At 39.7% G+C, this 20,864-nt stretch overlaps 1 protein-coding gene across 23 annotated transcripts in view; it reads right to left on the reverse strand.

Moving 5' to 3' along the window:
- The window catches only part of SNAP91 (synaptosome associated protein 91), a 63,806-nt gene that overhangs the window by 4,315 nt on the left and 38,627 nt on the right, over positions 1-20,864 (reverse strand). For 3 of the 23 annotated variants that reach the window (XM_038131163.1, XM_038131173.1, XM_038131162.1), the window contains 14 exons: positions 20,057-20,071; positions 19,744-19,914; positions 13,628-13,735; positions 12,853-13,113; positions 12,568-12,645; positions 12,396-12,467; positions 11,844-11,927; positions 10,909-10,992; positions 7,286-7,423; positions 5,852-6,004; positions 4,466-4,496; positions 3,161-3,272; positions 2,270-2,293; positions 68-151 (listed from right to left, as the gene is read on the reverse strand). In XM_038131163.1, the coding sequence (XP_037987091.1) occupies positions 68-151; positions 2,270-2,293; positions 3,161-3,272; positions 4,466-4,496; positions 5,852-6,004; positions 7,286-7,423; positions 10,909-10,992; positions 11,844-11,927; positions 12,396-12,467; positions 12,568-12,645; positions 12,853-13,113; positions 13,628-13,735; positions 19,744-19,914; positions 20,057-20,071 (1,415 nt within the window). The remainder of the gene's footprint in view (positions 1-67; positions 152-2,269; positions 2,294-3,160; positions 3,273-4,465; positions 4,497-5,851; positions 6,005-7,285; positions 7,424-10,908; positions 10,993-11,843; positions 11,928-12,395; positions 12,468-12,567; positions 12,646-12,852; positions 13,114-13,627; positions 13,736-19,743; positions 19,915-20,056; positions 20,072-20,864) is intronic. The other 20 variants (XM_038131169.1, XM_038131175.1, XM_038131168.1 and 17 more) reach the window with 13 other exon arrangements.

Genomic DNA, 20,864 nt, shown 5'->3' on the forward strand with positions numbered 1-20,864 from the left:
GCAAACCAACACTGAGTCAGCAGGGGCTGGGTGACGGAAGGAGAGCAGTGTAGCAAAAGAGACTCACCATCCCAAATGCTGCTCCTGGCTGTGGGACAGGTGGAGTACCTCCTGCTGCAGGAACAGCACTTGCTGGAGGCACAGCTCCTGCCTAAAAAAAAAAAAGGCAAAAAAAAAAAAAAGCAAAAAAAAAGCAACAATCTAACAGCAACCATCTGGAAACCACATAGAGTCTCCAGCATTTGCAAAGCTGTTCTGGAAAGTAGGACTGTTATGCAGCACATATGCAGCCTCAAAAGCACAATGCTTCAAAGAATGAGAGAGCTGAATGAGTCCTTATGCTCAGCCCATTTCTTCATAAGAAAGCAATGGTGAAAGACTCCATTCTCTTAATGAACAGAGTCCATTTACTGACTACAACTCAAAACAGGCCCAAGAAAATACACAGTTTCCTTCTTCTTCTACACAGTGTAAGAAAGCATCCCAATTTCATAACAGCTAACACACTATGGCACTTACTGTAGCACTGTATTTTAGTAAAAGCTTAAGCAGATTGTAAAGCTAAAGGAAATAGCTGCTATAATTAGTTTACAGGGAAGAAAAAAATAATTATGCACCAAGATTCATTGAAGTTAAAGGATAAATTCACACACTTAAACCGCAATCAGAACCATTCTATGCTTTACTAAGGACGGTTTAGTTTATCATGCTATGATTATCATTCATATTGGTATGATTTTCATTCAAATAATAAAAGGCAAAAAAATTGTTATCTTGCACTACAATTCAGGAAGAGAGAACTGTTAGTTTAGTAGTCTGACTGGATATACAGCACAAGAACACCTTTAAAAAGGCCACCCAACCTCACTTATCTAGTACAGCCTACACATCATCCCTTCTGTCTCCCTTCTCTGTAACTTCCCATGTAGTGGGAAGTTACAGCCTTGAAGGCATCTAAACCTCTCCTTTTCACAGACATATATACAATCCAAATTATTAACAACTCTGAGGAGAGGCAGAAAATATTCAAGGAAGGGATGTAAAAATGGCAGTGGGATTTCATTAGTGCTCTTGTATGGCCTAAGCATACTGGCACAATTTCTCAAGCTGTTACAGGAGCTGTATGGTCGTGCCTGTGCCTCTACATACTTACCACCCACCTTGAGTCAGTAACATCCCACAATACTTGGAGAGCAGCTAGCACACTTACAGTTCAAAGGAGAACTCTGTCTCTGGAGATATGCTGGAACTGTACAGTCCACTTCTGTGAATGCTGCATTTTAGTGCCCTTGGTTGATCCTTGCTTCCAGACCAAAACATGCCAGTTTCTTAAGAGGCTGGAGACAAGTCAAGATAACTTGTCCCAGATTCATTTATTAAAACCACTACATTTTCTGGCTAAGAATTTATGAACTCTCTTCCAGTCTGAAAGCTTTCTGGGGAGCATTTCAGTTAAAAACCTTACTGTGCTAGCAGAGCCTCCAAACTAAAACCAAGATCTGGACACTCAGGTATGTAGAGCAAGAAACTAAACCACACAGGTTAATGACATCAGATGCAGTGATCTGACTGCTTTTACAGGAACACACTGTAGCTCAACATCCAGTTAGGCAGATGCTTAGAAAATGGCCACACAAACTGAATCTGATCTTGCCTCTAAGCACAAGGTCACTTGAAGGAATGGGGTTTGATGTAACTCTGCTGATTTTAACCCTGGAATTGAAAGTTCACAAGGAAAGAAAGAAGCGACCAAAACTTAAGTGGTTCAACAGTGACAGGAAAAAAAAGCTTCTTTTTTTCATTCATATTTATTTTCCCTGCAGACTTGGGTTTCTTTGGTTTCAAAAAGTAGCTAAGTGCATGATTCTGAAGAAATATATGCAACACATACATTTCATGAAATGCTACCAGAACTACCCAGCTTCCCAGAAAGACCAGTTACTTCTCAGATGGTAAAATCACTACAAGATCAGACTGATGCTGCAGAAGCTCAAAAGTTCAGGCAGTACAAGTCATCAGGTAGTTCACATCAAAGTAAAGCAGTAAAGAGATCATTTTCAAGCTTAACAGCACAGAAATGGTTAATCACCACTGCCATATTCAACCGACTGGCTGAGAATTGTCTGCTGAACAGACAGTCCAAGAGGAGCCGTGTTAGAAGCTTCTAGCTAGTTTTAAGCCAGCAGTAGTAACTGTAGTGCAGGTGAGGTGCTGTTAGTATCTTCATGTTTAGTAAGTGCAGTAAGAGGTCAAAAAAAAATTCACTTACACTGTACAGTATTGCCCAGCCTTTCTATTAAGAAAAAAAGTTGATGTTACAACTAACACATTAAGTGAAGTACAGGGAATTCTTTTGTCTTCCATAATGTTATAGAACATGCTCAGAGTCATGTTAAGACCTGACCGTGGCAGCAAGGAACTGAACTGGTCATGGTCCCCCTTCAGAGTTCTTTCTTTCCTTTGCCAACCCAACCTCGCTCAAATGGAAGCTGTTTTAAGCCTTGTGAGACATTTGATGAGATGAGGTATTACTCCTCTTCAGAACACTTTTGTATCTCACTCATTATCAAGTTGCTCTTGTTCCAAGTTTAGATTTTGAGCTCAATTTGACCCTCTTCTCTCAAAATTAGTGCCTTCTGATGCTTCTACAGGGTAATCTTACCTTTTCAAACTGCTTTACCTTGCTAAATAAGCTACCCACTCCTGATCTACCATCAGGTACCTGATCAGTATGAATACTGTGTAGTCTTTTGATCTACTTCTTTTAGTAAAGCTTGAGGAAAACCTATATGTTTTCTCTCCTTATAGTACATCAGCTTTGGATCTATAGTGTTTTATTTTGGGCACTTGATCTGGGCCTGATCCTGGCCAGATCTCCACAGCTAATCACACACTTGGAAATGCCCACAGGTATTAAATGTACAGGTAGAGCAATACCTTGATACACAAGCTAGTGTATTTTTCATTTACTACTCAATGGTTTATTTATACCAGCTGTAAAACTGTTCTTAAAAAATGTCACTTGAAATTCTCATATAATTTACACAGAAGCAAACTCTTTAGCCTCAGTAGAGTGGAGCAGTCCCTACAGGTATGCTTGCACAGCCTCATCAAATATGGGAAGTGCAATACCAGTGCTGTCTATGGAATAACCACCTACCAAAGGACCACCTGGGACACCACCAGTTGACCATGTTGCAGGTGCTACTTTTGGCTGCCAGTTCGCTCCTCCTGTTAACTTTTTCTCTCCAGCATTCCACTGCAGGTCTCCCCTAACAGAGAGGGAGAGAGGCAGGCTATTATTTGCATACTTCCACAGTGAAAATGAAAAGCAGTTACGGCATACGTTAGCATTAGACGTGCAGCTACATTAGCTTATGGTGTATGCAGTTGTTAACAGAAAGATATACTTTTAGTGACACTCAGTTTCAAGGGTTGTTAGCAGTAGACACCAGAACACTCTAAGCTGAAGTCAGTTACATGGTTATGGCCTTTGTGGTGAGAATTAAAGAGAAGTTTTACTTAGTATTGACTGAAGGTAACATATCACATATACCCTTGCAAAGGAGGAAGAGGGACTGCTACTGCCTATTCTACTGGGACCAGGCAGGAGAGCTGCCTGCTAGATGTCTTTGAAAGGCCATTTCAGTGCTGGAAATCTTGCTCAGACAGCTGAAGGAGGAAAGCATTCAGTTCTGCAAAAAGTTGATAGATACAAGAGAAACAAATCATTCATAGAATAAAAGGGCTGTCGAAAACCCAGGTTTTGTTACAGGCTGCTCTACCCAGAATAAAATACACCATTTGAACAAAGTAAATCGAAGGAAGCTACATTTTGAGGCTAAACCTTATGATGTGTTTGTACATATCCCTCCTATCATCTCCACAGAGGCACAATACATTTTGAAGTCTTGCATACAGAGGAAGGCTCAGGGCATAAGCAAGCAGTTAGATTAGGAAGATAAAAAAATAAATGCAATGTTGTAAGTATTTCTTTTTGCAAAAAGAAGCTTATCACTGCATGGAATAAACCTCTTTTCTATTTTGGAAGTATTTCAATGCCTACACAATAAGTACATCCAGCATCTGTAAAAATATAACAAAACTATTACATATTAGCAAAGATTACTGAGGGAAGCTATACAAATATAGATTATCTGGACTATTTGTTCATTATAAGCTGTTTGGAAATCAGCTATCCAACATGAAGACAGTAATTTACAGGAAAAAAAATATTTCTAACACTCAGATTAAAGATAGCAATTTTATAAGCTATATGAGGAACACTGAACCTTAATTATTCAGTGAACCTGTAGAGAATAGAATACTTTCTTCAGAATTTTTCTGGATTGGGAGGTCAGAGCATATAACCAATTCATTTTTTCTTAATAAACACTGAAACATATGTAGTGCTTTACAGCAGAGTAAAAAACTTCCTTTTATCTTTAAACAAAGTCGAACTTACTTTTTAGAAGTAGTACCAGAGATTCCAAGATCTGAAAATTGTAAGAAAAAAAAGGAAATAAAAGAGAAACCACACATTTAGAAAACTGAAGCATGCCAAAGCAACAGCTTACATTTCACTGCATGAGGGCTTATCAAGAGAAAAAAAATTTTGGCTGTCTTCATTTCAACAGCATCAGAGGACTGGCCACATCCACCTATTCTTCAGGACAAACATCTGAGAAACCCTGCAGATGTCTTGCACTTGAGAAAGTAATTTTTCTTCAAAAGCAAACCAAAGTAACTATATTTAGGCCCACAAAATGCCAAGATATTTAAGAGCACCAAACTATTTGCCATGAATGGCAACACTAGTTTCTGCTCCTCATTACACATACGGAAATAAAAAGCTGTACTCTACATATGTCCACACATAAATGTGGACATTGCCTATAAGTTTTCCACTGGTTTATCCGCTTGGTCACACATGGAAACTCCAAATAGTTTCTTTAATTACCCTTTGGAAGAAGTCTTAAGTTAAATTTTAAAGAGTACTCTTCTCACAAGACCATTGTAAGTCCTGTAATTCATAAATTGCTGTTTGGTTTTCTCCTCCAAACTTGGATATAGCAGGTGATTTGCAGAAGACATTTCAAGGGCTTAGGAGTCTTGCTGACTTCCAAGCACAGTATTTTCCTCCACATCTAACAGCCATGTTAGATGTCTGCATCATAACACCAGTTTCACCTTTGTTGTGGTGTGTTTACATATACTAAGGGAGTATTCATTTTATACACCTTCAGCAGGATTACACCTTAGCCTAGGTGGGCTTCTGTTAGGTTTTTGGAGGGGGGTTGCAGCTACTAATTTCTAATTACAAAGGCTCTAGCCTTTTTTCCTACTACAGGGAAGTACATATTTAAGTTTAGCATTTTAAGAACATGTTTGGTAAGTTCTCTGCCCCTGAGAGAAGGCCTGTTCTTGAGTGCACTCATCACCCCACTGCTACTCTTTGTCTCATTAACCATGAAGTCAGCTATTTGTGTCCACCAGCTTTGCTGCTTAAAGCACCATCAGACACTTTGGACAATTTTCACCTTTCCATCTATTACAGAGGGGCACCCATTAAGAGTCTGATGTGCCTCTGAAATGTGCTGGGATGAGCACACATTACAAATCATACATACCAAGCAAATGCCATTATTTGACCCAGATCCTGGGCTCCAAGAAGGATAAACCCAGACTAAGTGAATCAGCTATCCGAACCAAGCCTTATTCCTGCTGATAGCTTCCCCAGTTTCCACAGCAGAACAGAAGGATACTGAAGCAAGCTAAAACAGACAGGTATTTGCTCCGTGGAAAAGCAACATGCATGCCACACCACTTAAAACCAAAATTTGTCACTTACTGCCTACTAAGTTTGCAAGAGACGAATCAAGATCACTTCCAAGGCCTTTGCTTGCTGCTGCAGCAGGGACTGCTGCGGCTGTGGCTGTAGGTGCTACAGGTTGACCAGAAGGAACCATAGTTGGCATAAGAAGATCACCTAAGCCATCAAACACTGGAAGTGAAAGGAAAGTGAGTTAGAACAGCAGCTGTGATCAAAAATGCACTGCCTGCTACTCTGCTGTTGCTCAACAAATACAGCACAGACAACCACACCACAAGTCTAACCGAAACACCATTTGACATTAAAGGTAATGCCAACAAGGGCATGCATGTCATTTTACTAGACACTGAATGTACAGTAATCCTCAAAAAACTATACCAATGAAAACTAATATGAGAAGACATGCCTAAAAGGGCTTTAATTGGAGCGTTGAATCTACATAGATACAGCACCACTTCCACATGACACTATTTTTCTTACAACCATCCTGACAGAGATGTCAGATACACACACATTTGTCAGGAGATATTCATTTAAAGGTTTTTAAAATGAACATCTTGCTGCAAACACCAGTCAGAATTACTGTGGCAAAGACAGTCTTATACCTTGACATCTCACAGCAACAGGATTGGCAGTCTCAAGATGTTACTATTCACTTGCAAGCAGCAGGGAATCGGGAAAACCTACTAACATCTTATGAGATCAGAAGGAACCAGAACCATCCACACAGACAGTGCTATTCTCCTTAGTCCAGTCATCTAACTCAGAAGTTCATTTTTTAGATCCCTTGAAGTCAAACTGCTTGGTACAACTCATGCCTGAGTTCTATCTTCTGATCTGTATTTGAGGTACATGCTAATGTTAAGTCAACGGGGAGGGGTAGCATGTGCACTGGCAAGCAACCAAATAACCAAGCAGCAGTATTATTTCCACCTTTTTTTCTTGTACGGTTGTAGAACTCACCAATTTTAAGTTTGTAGCAAGGACCCAGCATGAAAAATATAGAATGGAAGAGATGCAAACAAAATGATAGCAGTGATAAAAGTTTAAGCTTATAGTCAGGCAAAGAACTCTAGGGCAGTTTCTGTTGTGTGTGCCCTAAGGTGCCATGCAGGCTCCAGAGCACCATCAGAAGCAGTGGCAACATGACTTGCCTGTATACTTGATTTACAGAGTTTTCTTTGTTTGTGTAATTTCTGATTCATGCTATCAAGCACATGCAAGGATGATGTATACACTAGTTTGTCTTTTACTGACATGGTAGAATAAAAAATGGGCACAGAGAGCTCTTGGGCACACACCAGCCTTATCACCACCCTCAGGTTCTTCCAGTAAGAAAGAAAAAGGAGGTTACTGATATTGCTTGTACTCAGAGCCTAAATATGGTGTCATTAACTCATCTACCACACAAAACGTATTAGAAAATTCACAGGAAGAAACCCTGTAGCTCACCTGATGCATCAAATGAACTGCCAGTTGTTGGAGCTGTTGTCCCAAACGCTGCATCAAAGTTAGGCTGTAGTAATCCAGTTTGAGCTGGAGTGACTGGGGATGGTGACGGAGAAGGAGCAATAAAGGAACCTCCAAAGCCTTTAAAAAACATATAAGAGAGGTGAGGACGTTAGAGTCAGCCTTGTTAGACTGTGTTTACCAAAACCTCAGTCTATAGAGGGTGGAATGATAAAGACAATTCTTACTAGACCATTTTAAAACAAAGAACATTTCAGCAGCCTATGTGAGCTTCCCTACGTTTATTAGGCTTACTTCAGTATAATGGAACCAAGAGGCCCTCATAACCCAAATCCTAGCCCATAGCAAGTCTCACACTCACAGCAGCTAACCCTGAATATGGAAAAATGCACTGGCATCAGAGATCTGCCCTCATCTCTTTACAGTCTGTTCTTGACATGAGTTTGTCATGGAATAATGTAGGTTGGAAGGGATCTCTGCAGGTCAGCCAGCTACACATCCCGTTTAAAGTCAGTCTAATCAAATCCAGTTGCCCAGACATTTGCTTTAGCACCTTCATGAGGAGCTCTTACTGGCTCTCTGGGTGGCCTGTTGTCATATCAGAGCATTACAGTATTTAATGAGTTTCCCACACACATTTCCTATTCTTACTATCTTTGTGCACCTCCAAGAAGAACCTCATCTGCATACTCCTCTGAGTTTAGACATCTATAAGCATCTTCGGCCTTCTCAAGGCTGAATGCGCCCAGTTCAGCCTCACTGCATATGTCATACGCACAAGTCATCATCTCTGTGGCTCTCCACTGAACTCACTCTGGTATGCTCCACATCAAGAGATTCTCTACTACATTCCAGACTACCCATGCCCAGCTTCATTCCCCATCTCCCTTCCAGCCCATACTGTGGTGGTTCCAGTTGCCCGAGTGCCAGAGTTTGTGATAGTGATGCTTTCTCCAGCTGCCTAAAAGAGGCTTCCTCTACTTGCCTCTTCTTGAGGAGGTGGTCTGAAGCAGATACCTGCTAAAACACTAGATCATCACCTGCCCACTTGCCCAAAGCAAAGCTCAGTGCATGAAAATATCTGCACAAAAGTACTAATTTACAGAGAACCACACCAGAAGAAGATTGACCAGATCTACGGATGACAAAGGCAGTTAACTGCAGCAATTCCTAAAGCACAGAAGCCACCTAAAGAGCCTGTCTTTCCACTTCCTGAGTGAGAACAAGGAGCCTGGCAGAAAGGTATGAGCCAATATCTATTAATAAGATTGTATTAATATCTATTAATGAGATTTAGAAAGTTCTGTAAGCTTTTGCAAAGCCCCTAAAGTGTCTGTTTTTCCAGCTACAGAAGAGAGGACTCCCCAGCTTCTGGTAAAGATTTGTATGATGACTGGTCTTAATTTGATGGCTTTTTGCCTTGCACAATTTAAGAGAAATACCAGGCACAGAAGCCATAAAAATTCTTTAAAGAACCAAGTTGCTGGTTGTCTAGAGATTGTGCAAGACCCCAGGAAAGGCTGCAGAAACAGCAGCAACTGAGTTAGATGTGTTGTCTGGACACCCCCAACTATCTAATTTTGAGGTTGCTTTTACACAGTCAAGTAAGATTTCATATGAGAACATGTTATTTGTATACATGCTAGGACATACTAGTACACAGTTCAATTGGATAGAAAGATCTAGAAGGGAAAATGGCTACACTGTTTTATTTATCAGTATAGTTCTGGTTTTGTCTGCTGAAAGGCTTAGAGTAGGAAAATATTTCTTCCAAATTTCCTAAGCAAGCCAAGAAGGGGCAGGAACTCATTTGACAGCAGAACACGTCAGGCAATTATGAATAGTAAGTATACTCATAACATTATGCACATAAACACTTAGTACAACCAAACACTCATAAACCATGAAGGACAAGCCTTCAGCCATGATATGAACTCCAGACACTCTTAAATTTAAAACTGGATTACACTGCAGGCTATACATCTGCCATTATCTAGAGTGAACAAATGCTTAGCAATATGCTGCAATGTTTATAGACTTCCTCTGTCTGCCAAAAAAAAAATTGAATCTACTTGGAGCCCTTTGGAATGTATATTCAAAACATAAATAAAATAAATCTTAAAAAATCATCAATTCACCCCAACTGCTTCAGGTCTGCTTGAGTATTTAGACTTAGAACATCCCTTTCATAATTTAGGTTTTGATTTAATGCAACTCATTAGATTCAGAGTGCACATTGCTGAAGTTTAAAGCCATCTGGAGCATAATTCCGACTTGCATTTAAGGTTAGTTATGGATAATGACATAAAATATTTTGTACTGTAATGTTTGCATAAGCAGAATTAGCTTCTGTCCAACAGCCTTGCTGCACCCAGTCTCCTGACAGCACATGTAACTGCAAAAGACTGTCATGTTCCTGAATCTATTAGTTAAAACTTGATCTATGGCCTTAAGCCATCTATAAACTAATACAAAGATCTATTGAAGCAATATGAAAAAAAATAGTCTTCCACCTTAAAATCTGAAGCAGTCTGTCCTAAAGCTTTAGCATGCATTTACACATTATGTCCCAATTTAAGAATCTGGCTTGCTGATCGAGAATGGATTCTTATCATTATTATTATCATTATCATTATTATCTTATTATCATCTAGACAACTTCTTCCTTCCTGTGGCCCAACTAGACAACATCCACCATCCACACTTTGAGAAAATACTTGAAAATGTAGTGATAACCTACCTACCAATTCTACAAATTGTGCTGGCTTTGGCTGGGGTAGCATTAATTTAAATCGTGAAACAAATTCCCCTTTCAGAAACATGGGAGAATTTAAGACAAGTCTTCAAATCAGAGGTGTATGTGTTGGGATTTTGCTCTCCACAAACTTCAAACTGGGATGGGGAGGAGTCACAGTTCAGCCACTACAGTACATGGTATAGCATGAATTTTGGAGACTAGTACACAAAGAATTCACCTCAAGCTGCTTATCTGTAGGGTGCAGACTAAAATAATACAGTTATCCAACCTTTCATATAAGGTGTGATAGTGATGAGAGACCTCATCTCATCCAGAGTAAGGACAGGATCTTTGTAACTTCTCTGTCCTTGTGCTCAGAAAACCACACTCTCATCATCCCACTCTCCTTGGCTAAATGCAAGACTGCTACCAAGTCAGTCATTCAAGTTACTAACATTTAGGTGTTCAACCCAATTAAAGAAACCAAATTGAATGGACTCGAAGTTTAATTAGCAGTAAGGAACAAGAAGCATAGCCTAAAATATTGCTTAACTTTAGTACTGCTACAGACAGCCAAAGAAACTTCTTGGAGACACTCACACTCAGTGAAGAGTACAGAAAAATAAGGCTGTGTGGGAGGTAGAAAAACAAAGAACATGGAAAGAAGATAATCTAGGAAGTTAGCTTGTACTTCACTATATTGCCTCCATTATAAGTCACTCTAGTTTTAATTAAAACATCTAAAGTATTAAGAAATCTTGTGAATAAGTATTTTATTTCACTATCTACACACAAAGAACATAAAAATTTCAAACACCGTTTCTTAGTATTGCTCTAAAGTAACAAGTTTTTAGAAGTTCTTTATTACCAGCAAGTAGGTCTGCAGAAGCTGAGGAACTAGAAGCAGCCTGGGTAGTGGGCTGGGGTTCAGAAGCACTACTTCCAAAAGCATCTAAAGGGAATTCCAGAAAGCATCAAGAAAAAGTGAGGCATTCAATATTAAATACATAAATTCATCACTTATCAAAAGATGACAAAAGAATAGCCACTTCGTATATCAGAAGAAGAAAATGAAACTGCTTGGCCATCCTTGTTGCAGAGCAGTACCATGGATGCAAAGTTCAGGTGGAAAAAAGGATGTACAACAAGCCAGCACTTAAAAGAAGTCTCTTCTCCTTTATTTGGACCTCTTCTCAGAAACAAATCACAGCATTCAGGGCTTTGGAGATGAATGCATTGGCTGAAACTTTGGAGTAATTCCAGCCAGAAGCCAGTAGCTCACATGAAATCTTTTTAGAGGAATATCTCACTAATGTTTGAAATTCACTGCTTCTAAGCACCACTCCTGTTCTTCAACACTTCTGTTCTTCAACGTGCCTAGAGTTGGTTGTGTCCATCCTAATTTCCACCTTGTCAAATCCCGTGATTCAGATATACCCCGTCTGAGACAAGTCACCCTCAAAACTTCAGCTGCTTTGAGAAACGGAACTGAGAGGAAACAGCATGACCATGGAGATTAGCAAAGAAGAAAAAGGACAGAGGAGAATTTCACTGGACGTCTGAGGAAGAGCCACACATGCACTGACTGGGGACAGAACAGCAAGTGTCATGACAACAGAAGGACCACACAACAGCTTATTTGCAGTTCGTTACTGTGCAAGTTTAAGAACCAGACGTGCCAGACTCAGCCCTAAGGCCACACAGAAAAGTTGAGAAGGGGAAACCCGCAGCTTTAGCAAAGCGCAAAGGTAATTGAAATGAAGTGATTCAACTCTGAAGTGGTGAGGAAACAAAAATACCCACCACCAAATAGGTCAATCACACCTGAAGAATCCACCTTTGCTGGAGAGGCAGCGGGTAGAGGAGAGGGGGCTGCAAATGCATCCACTGCAGTAAGCATAGGATAAATAATATTTAGTATCAGCAAGGCAACAATGATAGCTAAATATTTCAAAGCCACATGGGCTCCAACAGTTAGTACCACAGGTTTGGTAAATTCGGGTAATAGTCTCCAGAACTGCAAACAGAAAGTGTTACATTTCTCACACAGCAACTGAAAACCACAGTACTTTAAAGAAAACATTGCTTATTAAGCATTTTCTTATGCTTAAAGGAGGATTTTCTCTCCCACCAACCACATCACTTACTTACTGAACTTCAGTGTCAGCGACTTCATGATTTGCATCTTCATCAAGTGCACATCTTGTGACCAAAGCAGCAAACCCAAAACTTAATACTTCTTGATATTTCAGTTTAAAGATGTAAATTAGCAGTAAGTTGATTTTTTTTAAACTTTTGGAAAAAAAATCCAAACCCAGGAAGTCTGTGGAATGGCCTGTGAAAACAAGCACTCACCAGATAAAAGATCACCAGTGAGAGAACTCTCAGGCACAGGAGAAGCTCCAGGTTGTGGAGATGAAAATGTATCTTCCAGGAATAAAAGAAAGAAAAAGAAGTATCACTCAAATCAGTTTACACCATTACACAGCCCCAAAGCAGCAGAGTATCAGAAGAATTCTCTCTTTACCTGTACCAAAGAGATCTATGCTAGGAGTAGCATCAGGTTTAGGTGCTGCAGGTGCATCAGGAGCAGACTCAAATAAATCTAAGGCCAAGAACACAACACATCTTTAATTCATTTTTGAAAGGCAGGACTGAAAACAGAAGTTTCCAATTTTGCACATCATATTTGAAATTATTAGGCTCTCTGCTTTGAAAGCCTAGCACACAACACGCATGCAACAACGAATCGTTCATTTGGCACTCCTGACAGATCAATCCACCAGAATCAAAGAGTTAAAAACAAAATTACCACCAAATATATCTAGAGCAGGAGGAGCGGAGGTGGTGGCGGTAGCAGAAGTGGTGGCAGTAGTGGTGGTAGTGGCAGTAGCTGTAGTAGCAGTAGCAGCAGCAGCAACAGCAGCAGCTGGAGAAGGAGTTGTTGCAGGAACTGGAGTGGCTGCACTAGTTGTAGGGGTAACTACAGGAACAGCAGTCTCTGTTGGCTTCATAGCAAAGAGGTCCAGCTCAGGAGCAGCCTCTGCACTACCTTCGGATGGGGCAAAGGGGTCTTGTAAAAAGGAGAGGGGAAATATATGTGTATGCATACTTAGGATCAGTGAGGGAGGAAGTCAAGAACAAAGCAACTATAGGCAATGCACATACTGCAAATACACGCACGCACGCGGAGGAGGTCGCGCTAACATCTAGCTCACTTATCCGGACACGTTACTTAAGTTTCTCCAAAATAAAGACTGTCTAAAAGGCTGAGCAGTCTAGTTACTAGAGGGGAGAACTTTCAAAGGTTCCTTGACGAGGTCAAAAAAGCAAATATGACAAAGGTCTATCCAGGCTACTGTTACAACTCAGCACCGACAGAACTGTTCGTTGGCACTACCAAATTAACACGAAGTCACTGGGACTCGGAAACAGGCAGTTTTGTTAAGCATGCTCTTCAGTCTAAGGTTTGTTTTTACCAATTGCAAACAGTATGAAATTTTCAGAAAAACACACTGCCATGTAGTTTAAACAAAAAAAAACAAAAACCAGCAAAACAAGAGACTATCTAATGACATAAAACCCACCATTTCCTGAACATGCATCAAGAGCTGCTGCTACAGGGGTTGGGGTAGCTGGTGCTGCTGCCCCTTCAGCTGCTGCAGGGGCTTCCCCAGGAGAAGCTGCAAAGGCATCTTGGGTGCAGTTTAAGAACAGAAATTAAAAAAAAAAAAAAGGAATAAAGAGAAGAAAAATATAGTAAAAGAACCAAGTTAAATTGCATAGGTAGATCCCCTTATACAACATGAATGTAATTACTCCAACAGCAAGACAACTCATGCAGTGCAAAACGCTTTGTCTCTCCCCCAACCCCACACAAGCAGGTTCTAGACAGGGTTTGCAGATGGAGCTTCTTGGGTTGCCCACAATAAGCACAGTGAGTGCAAAAGAAGGCATTATTCTCATTGTATAAGGGTTCAGAGCAGCATGCTCATGTACTACCCAAAATTAACTAGTTAACAAAATTAACTTAAGAGCAGATATTAACAACTTGCATGCTCAAAGCCTATTTTACATGTGATTAATCTGCAACTGTGAGTTTACTTGCATAGTGCTTTGCACTGTTATGAATAACAATCCAATTACTCTGGTAGATATTTGCAACTACCATTTCTAGTCTTTGAGCCAAGTCAGTCATGCAACATCTGAAAAATTGAACTTACTTGTTTCTTAACAGTTTTCCAACTGGATCTTTCTGAAGCCATAATGTGATGCATAGGTTATATTTACTCAGCTTGCTTCAAACAGATCAAGATTGTTCATCTTAACCAATGGCTGGCCAGCCATAACCTGTCTGTCCTTTTAGGATCACTTCTAGGCCAACCAGCCAAGTTAGAGAAAGTGACTAGTTTGGGGTTTTGGAATGACTTGCTCATTAGTTTTTTGGGGTTTTTTGTTTGTTTGTTTGTTTTTGGTTTTTTGCCACTTGCTCTTTGACTCTCTTTTTGCTTGCCAGTTCCCAACTGGCATGCTTAAATTTCAAGCTATGAACAGCATTGTTTCTAGGCTTAAACCAGCATTTGTGCTCTTAATTCTATGAAGTAGTCCTAATGGACAGTGCCATTTGGACTATTCTCATAGGCAAGCATTTTCTCCACAAAAAAGGACTGCACAATGAGGATTAAATACTTCAAGATGTTTGTAAAGGATATTTTTCTACTGCTACAAAAATTAGCAAGTTAAAAACATCTTTTGGGGAATACTGCAATTGCACTGTCAAATTAGCACAGGAAAAAGCTTAACATGCTTTAACTTGAATGTCAATTTTAAAATGAAAACAACCATTTAAAAAACAAATTCGTGCCAGGTAATCTAAAAAGCTCAAAAGAACATGCATCAAAACAGAAGAGAAGAAAGCCCACTAGTCTTGTACAATAGAATTAAAATGAGTTAGTAGCAAAAAAGGCCTGCTAATAAGCCATTTAAAATATAATTCTATTTTTCAAGTAACAGGGTTGTTCAACAACAAAACTGGATGGCAGTTGTCCAAGTAAAAACATCAGAATGAGTCAAACATCCCAGTGCTGTATGTGTACCAGGCACTGGCATGCACTGTGTGGAAGGAATTCAGCACAGAACTGAACTGAAGGGTTTTGCATCATCCTGCTTGAGAAGATGTTTTGTGTAACATCTTGTGTGATCAGTTTTGCACTACAGGGCCGGCTTTCATATGAAGGGGCACCCTGGGCTCTTTCAAAGAAATGTATTTGTGCCCACACAAGCTTGTAGGCCAACAGCACAGACATTGGTCAACACTACTTCTAATTACTTTCCAGATAGACTCCAGATAACATTTAAGGCAGAAATTCAGAATGTGTAGAGCTAGCCACTAGTTCTATGTTCAGATCACTTCTGCCTCAGAGTGATACCTATTCCTGTCCAGATTTAGGCTATCGAAGTTCCACATGTAACAGTCATAGATATTAAGGTGGGCACAAGTTCCTTCCAGCCCACAGATGCAAGGAAACAGTTTGGCACCAGCTTTATTTCTTTATTTACTACTGACACTTCTGAGTAAGGTTCTTGCCAAGCGCTGTAATTTTTTTAGCATCAGACTTGGGTTAAATGGCAGGTCGGATAAACACCTAAGTTCATACTGGAATCTAAATGAAAAATATAATAATAAAAACTCCTAATATTAGTAACTCTGATTAGTTCAAGAAATCTATACGAATATAGACACAAACCAACCTGAACAGGTGACCCTACAATTCACAGCTTAAACCAAGGGTTTGCCATTGGGATTAAGTTAGTGCTTAAGTTCTTTTCAAAAGGCTCTGCTGTTCCTGCACAATTGCCTTCTGCTAAAATGTAGCATAACATGCAAAAATGGATACAATTACATCTGCATATTTTATTATTAAAAAAGACATTTTATTTTCTTTTTTGTTCCTTCATATTGTTGTAGTAATGCTACATTTGCACATTGAGCAGTGTAAGAGATTTTCTCCCTTTAAAGCAGTTCCTGTATTATTTATATTTTTGCATCTCCTGTCTAAAAAATGAATTTTGCTTTTGACTTCAAGAATCAAGTAACAATGGTCCTCACTTGATTTTCTTGACATCCTGAAAACTTAACAAGATGTTGCTGAAACCTTTGCAAGTTCACACTGCATGGAACATCTGCCAGGAGTGACAGGTATGTATTATGTACTGCATTACACTTGAATTCATAAATGTAGTTCTTACTGAAATGATGTGCAAACAAGGGGCTTCAAAGTTGTTAAACACTGAAGTAGTGCTTCAATACATCTTGTCTGCAGCAAAAAAAAGTGTTCCTGCAGAGTGATCTCTTTCATCTCATTTATTCATTTGATGCCATGGCATCAATACGTAACAAATTTACTCACACAAATGATACAACTGACTTATAATCATTAATGTACTATGAAACATGTGAAACAGTCCTGTGGAAGTCACAATTAGAGGAAAGATTATAGAACTGAAGCATACACTAGAAACTGTTTCAGAGTTTTTTCCCTCTTCAGTCACCCTTCATTACTATTTGACATAGAACACCTGACCTGAGTTATAAATAAATATTTCACTATGCTCAGGAAATAATAATAATAATTATGCAAAGTATTTGTTGTTTGGTATTTATTAACTAAGTGCTATCTTGCTATACCAGCATGTACCAGCATAAGGGACATTCATTAGCCCTTAACTGCCAAAAGTCTTCATCACTTTGCCTGCAGTTTCTTTACAGGAAGACCATAGTTCTGCCTACTTACAATTCAAGTCACCTTAGTGCCTAATAACTGAAATTTACACAGTGTCTGCCATGGCTTGTTTCTTGCACTGATTGCAGAGTAATCCCACAACAAAATGTAACTCAAGTGCACAATACACATATCCAAAAATACTGTTCCCAAATTCTGAGTGGCATATCAAGGTATTTTGCCTTTCTTCTACCTTTCCATTTCTCTTTCACAGGAATGATTCCAGCTGCTCTTTGAAAACAGCCTCCTCTTGCTTGTCTTTGAAACACGATGAGGAGTTCCTCAAGTTGGCCCAGGTCACTGAAAGTTTGCCTCTTAATGAGATGGAGTTCTTTAAAAAAGCTGTGCTGAATCAATCCTGCATTTCTCATTTGCTTTCCAATGCCATATTGGCAATGAATACATAATGCAGAGCTTATCTCTCAAAGACAAAGCCCAGCCCTAGGCAGTATACAGACTCCTATCAGCTGAAGTATCAGCCATACAGTGCAGTCAACAGTTATTCCAAAGCCTCCTCTACTGCTTCTTCCTTCAGCTTTTCCCTGCAGCTTTCAGCCTCTTTTCCTACACAGACACTTCCTGAAGACTCTTTACATTCTTTCTCCTGAGATCACTGCTCCTGTACCTTCTCCTACCGCACCCGACCACAAGAAATCGTGGGAAGCAACAAAGCCCTGGCAAGCTGCAAGAAGTTAAGGTGACCTTGAAGACTCTATCTCCAGTAGACCTCAAAGGTGAAATACCTACTTAATAGGATTAAGTGTAAGCATGTCTAGCATCACAAACACTAGAGAGTAGCAGTGTCTGCCCAAAAACAACCTCTTCTAGCGCTGGACACAGTCTTAAGGCAACAAGGAATGTTAGCATATGATGCTAGAATATACTTACACAGCCTTCAGGAAAAAAAAAAAACAAAACCTCAAACCATGAGCAGAGAGATGGAAGTTCAATACAGACTCATGGATCTTAAAAGGGTTTGCCCACTGGGTGTCTTGAAGGCACTGCAAAAGTATCTTTACTGCTGAGTGTGTTTAGAGATTTTTCTTATTGAGAACAAGAGGCTTTCTGCTGTCATAAATAATAGAGCCTTGCTTCATTCTGAAGCGTCCCAGGGAAAAAAAAAATCAGTATACATCTAATATCTAATCCACTGGAGATTTATTGTATTTGAGTGACAAAATACATTCTCTTTAAAGGAAGAGATCAAGTCACAGAAGTCCGCATACCGCAAGAGTGAAATTCTTTCCACACTGAAGGGTGAAGCTCCACTTCTTTACATGCGTCACTAAGTTATCTAATGATCAGTTAAATCTCTAGAAACTAAACACATCCTGGTCTTTGCCTGACAAGCCTGGAAGCGGGCACATGATTTTGCAGTAGCTGTTTTTCCAGGCACAGAGGAGTGAAAAAGGTAGGGAAAAAAAAATTGTATCTTGTTGCTGTAGTACTGGATGATCAAGAACAGGTAGTTGTTTTTCTAATCCCGTTTCAAGTTTACAGTGATTTCTATCCCTTTAACTATCCTTTCATTTTTCAAAAAGTCATATATCTATTGCTAAATTAATTAATTACTAAATTAATTATTAAATTACCAAGTTAATAAATTAATAATGCAATTTGAAGGTGTAGTATCCAAGACTGGCTTGACCTCAGTGCTTACATACCATAAGTTTCACACTCTATGCATCTGCAGGGTTATTAATGAGCACAGGCCTTGGCTTCTGCAACATGCTCCTGAGAGCAGCCAACAGCAGACACTCTCTCACTCCTAGTGGCATCAAGAACCTTGCCCATGACAATTTTGATTGATTGATCTCAACTGGCTGATCTTGTGGCATTTGGATTATTATCAATCTTTGTAAAAGGAGGGGTAAGCAGCAAGTAGCAGCTATATTCCTTTCTTAGGGCTTTTCAGCACTTTACTGAGGCATATTTTGGTGCTGTCTGTTGAAGCCGCTCCTAAAAAAGCCTTCTAACCGGGAATTTTCAGTCTTAAGGAAACACCTTTGTAGTCAAACTGCTTATGTATGAGACTTCTCTGACACTCCTGTCAGTAGATGTGATAAACAAACACGTCCCACAGGGAAGATACTGGAATTCAGTCTTGATACCAAATAAGCTATTACTTATTCCTGATATCCCCTGTCATGCAGGAAGTATGCATGAGAGAAGACAAAACTAGAAAAAAGCCAGTGGTCAGGTGATCTTAAACACAGTTGGTAAACGAGAAAGTTTCTCCATTACTGGGCTGGTATATTGTTCCAAAAAAATGTAATTTCTGACATGCTGTTGGGAAGCCTCCTGCTCCACAGGAGTACCAAGAAAGCTGACAACATACAATGGGAAATGTATTCTTACTCAAGTGGATAGCAGATAACATTAGAAACTGAATGAGCACGATTGAACTCTAAGAATATTTTTCCTTTTTTTCCTTTACATATTATTGTTTGCATATTTAGTTCAAGTTCATCACCCCTTCAATTTACTGCAAATACTTGTGAAATAAAGCCCAGACTCAAGATTGCTGAAATGCAGTAATTTCAGCTGGCTCCATACTCTATTTGCAGGAAAAGCAAGAAACACAACACAGCACAAGCGTGACACATAACGAAGGGGAGGACACTGCCACATCCATCCCCTTCAACTACAAAAGCACAGCTGCTTTTCTCAGAAATTGTACTAGAGTGCATAGTTATTGAGTAATGTGGAAACAATTCCTGCTTACCCCCATGTGGACCTGAGAACTACTGGTTTTAGCTGTTCAATCATAAGGTTACTCAGTCTAAAGGTTTACAGTTTTTCCATATATTTTTCCATATTTATGCAGAAGGTTCAACCAGAGGCCTTATTACACAGCCGAGCTCAGTATTGCTTTGATTGTATCACAGACTGGTGTGGAGCACTACAGCAACCAAACTAACCTCCAAAGAGATCCACTTCAGCAGTGGCAGCAGGGACAGTGGTAGCTGCAGTGGCAGCAGCCGTGGTAGTTGCAGTATCAGTAGTTGGAGCAGTAGCTGCAGTAGGCTCTGGGGCAAATGGATCTGAAATCTGTGGCTCCGAGGTAACACCGGAAAGTGCAGCCAGATTATCTATATGCAACCATGTAATGAAGAGCAAACAGGAAATGTAAGGGGAAAGGCAAAGACCACAGTTGCTCAGCTCCAGAAGGCTGGAGCTTTTAGTAAGGATTCTTAACATACAGAGGTCTTAGAAATAGAAAATACTACTCACCCTCTCCCAAGAGGTCTAGTGATTGTCCATTAAAATGACAGCAGAATAAAAAAACCAGAGTAATTAGTAGAACTGCCAGATTGAAGATGTTCATTAGCCAAATGTTCATTCTAAATCACATGTCTAGGTTATGTCTAGAAACATAATTTCTACACTCACTTGCTTTTCTAACATTCAGGAAGTTGTTCTGACATGACAAAGCTCATTCCGTTTAATAACTCTTCAAAGCAGAACCAGAACATCCCTATAACCCTTCACAGAACAGGCACTAAAGCAAGGATACTTTAGCAGTGAGCAGCTTGCAAATAGTTGTTACTTCAGGATATGATACATGGCATCCCTAGTCCCCAAATATATTCTGAGAGACAAACAGGTGGTGGTTCTTGGACTTGGGACAACTGTCAAGTGCAAAATAAATAAATCAATCAATAGAGCGGCTCCTCTTCAAAAGCCTTTTCTGCATTTATGATAGAGCAAACATGCTCTGCAGGAACAACTAACTCTGTTAACACTTGCTATGAGGAGTATGAATGTTGACAGCATAAGCATAAGCAGACTGGCTCTGCTCCAAGTTTGGCTCCTTAGTCAACTGTTTCTGAAAGCCAATGAAGCATCTTTAATGACAGACTTTCCTATAATTTGATGTCCTCTATGATCAGTCAGATTGAGCTCAAACACAGAGTTATGTTTTGCCTACATAAAAATCAACTACAAGATATAAAAACATGCAAAAACTAATGAGTTTGTCCTATAAAATTTTTATTCTGTAGTTAGGATAGTCTGAGCTCAGCAGCTCCCACTTACTAAC

Source organism: Motacilla alba, chromosome 3, assembly GCF_015832195.1.
Source record: "Motacilla alba alba isolate MOTALB_02 chromosome 3, Motacilla_alba_V1.0_pri, whole genome shotgun sequence".
Lineage (NCBI taxonomy): Eukaryota > Metazoa > Chordata > Aves > Passeriformes > Motacillidae > Motacilla > Motacilla alba.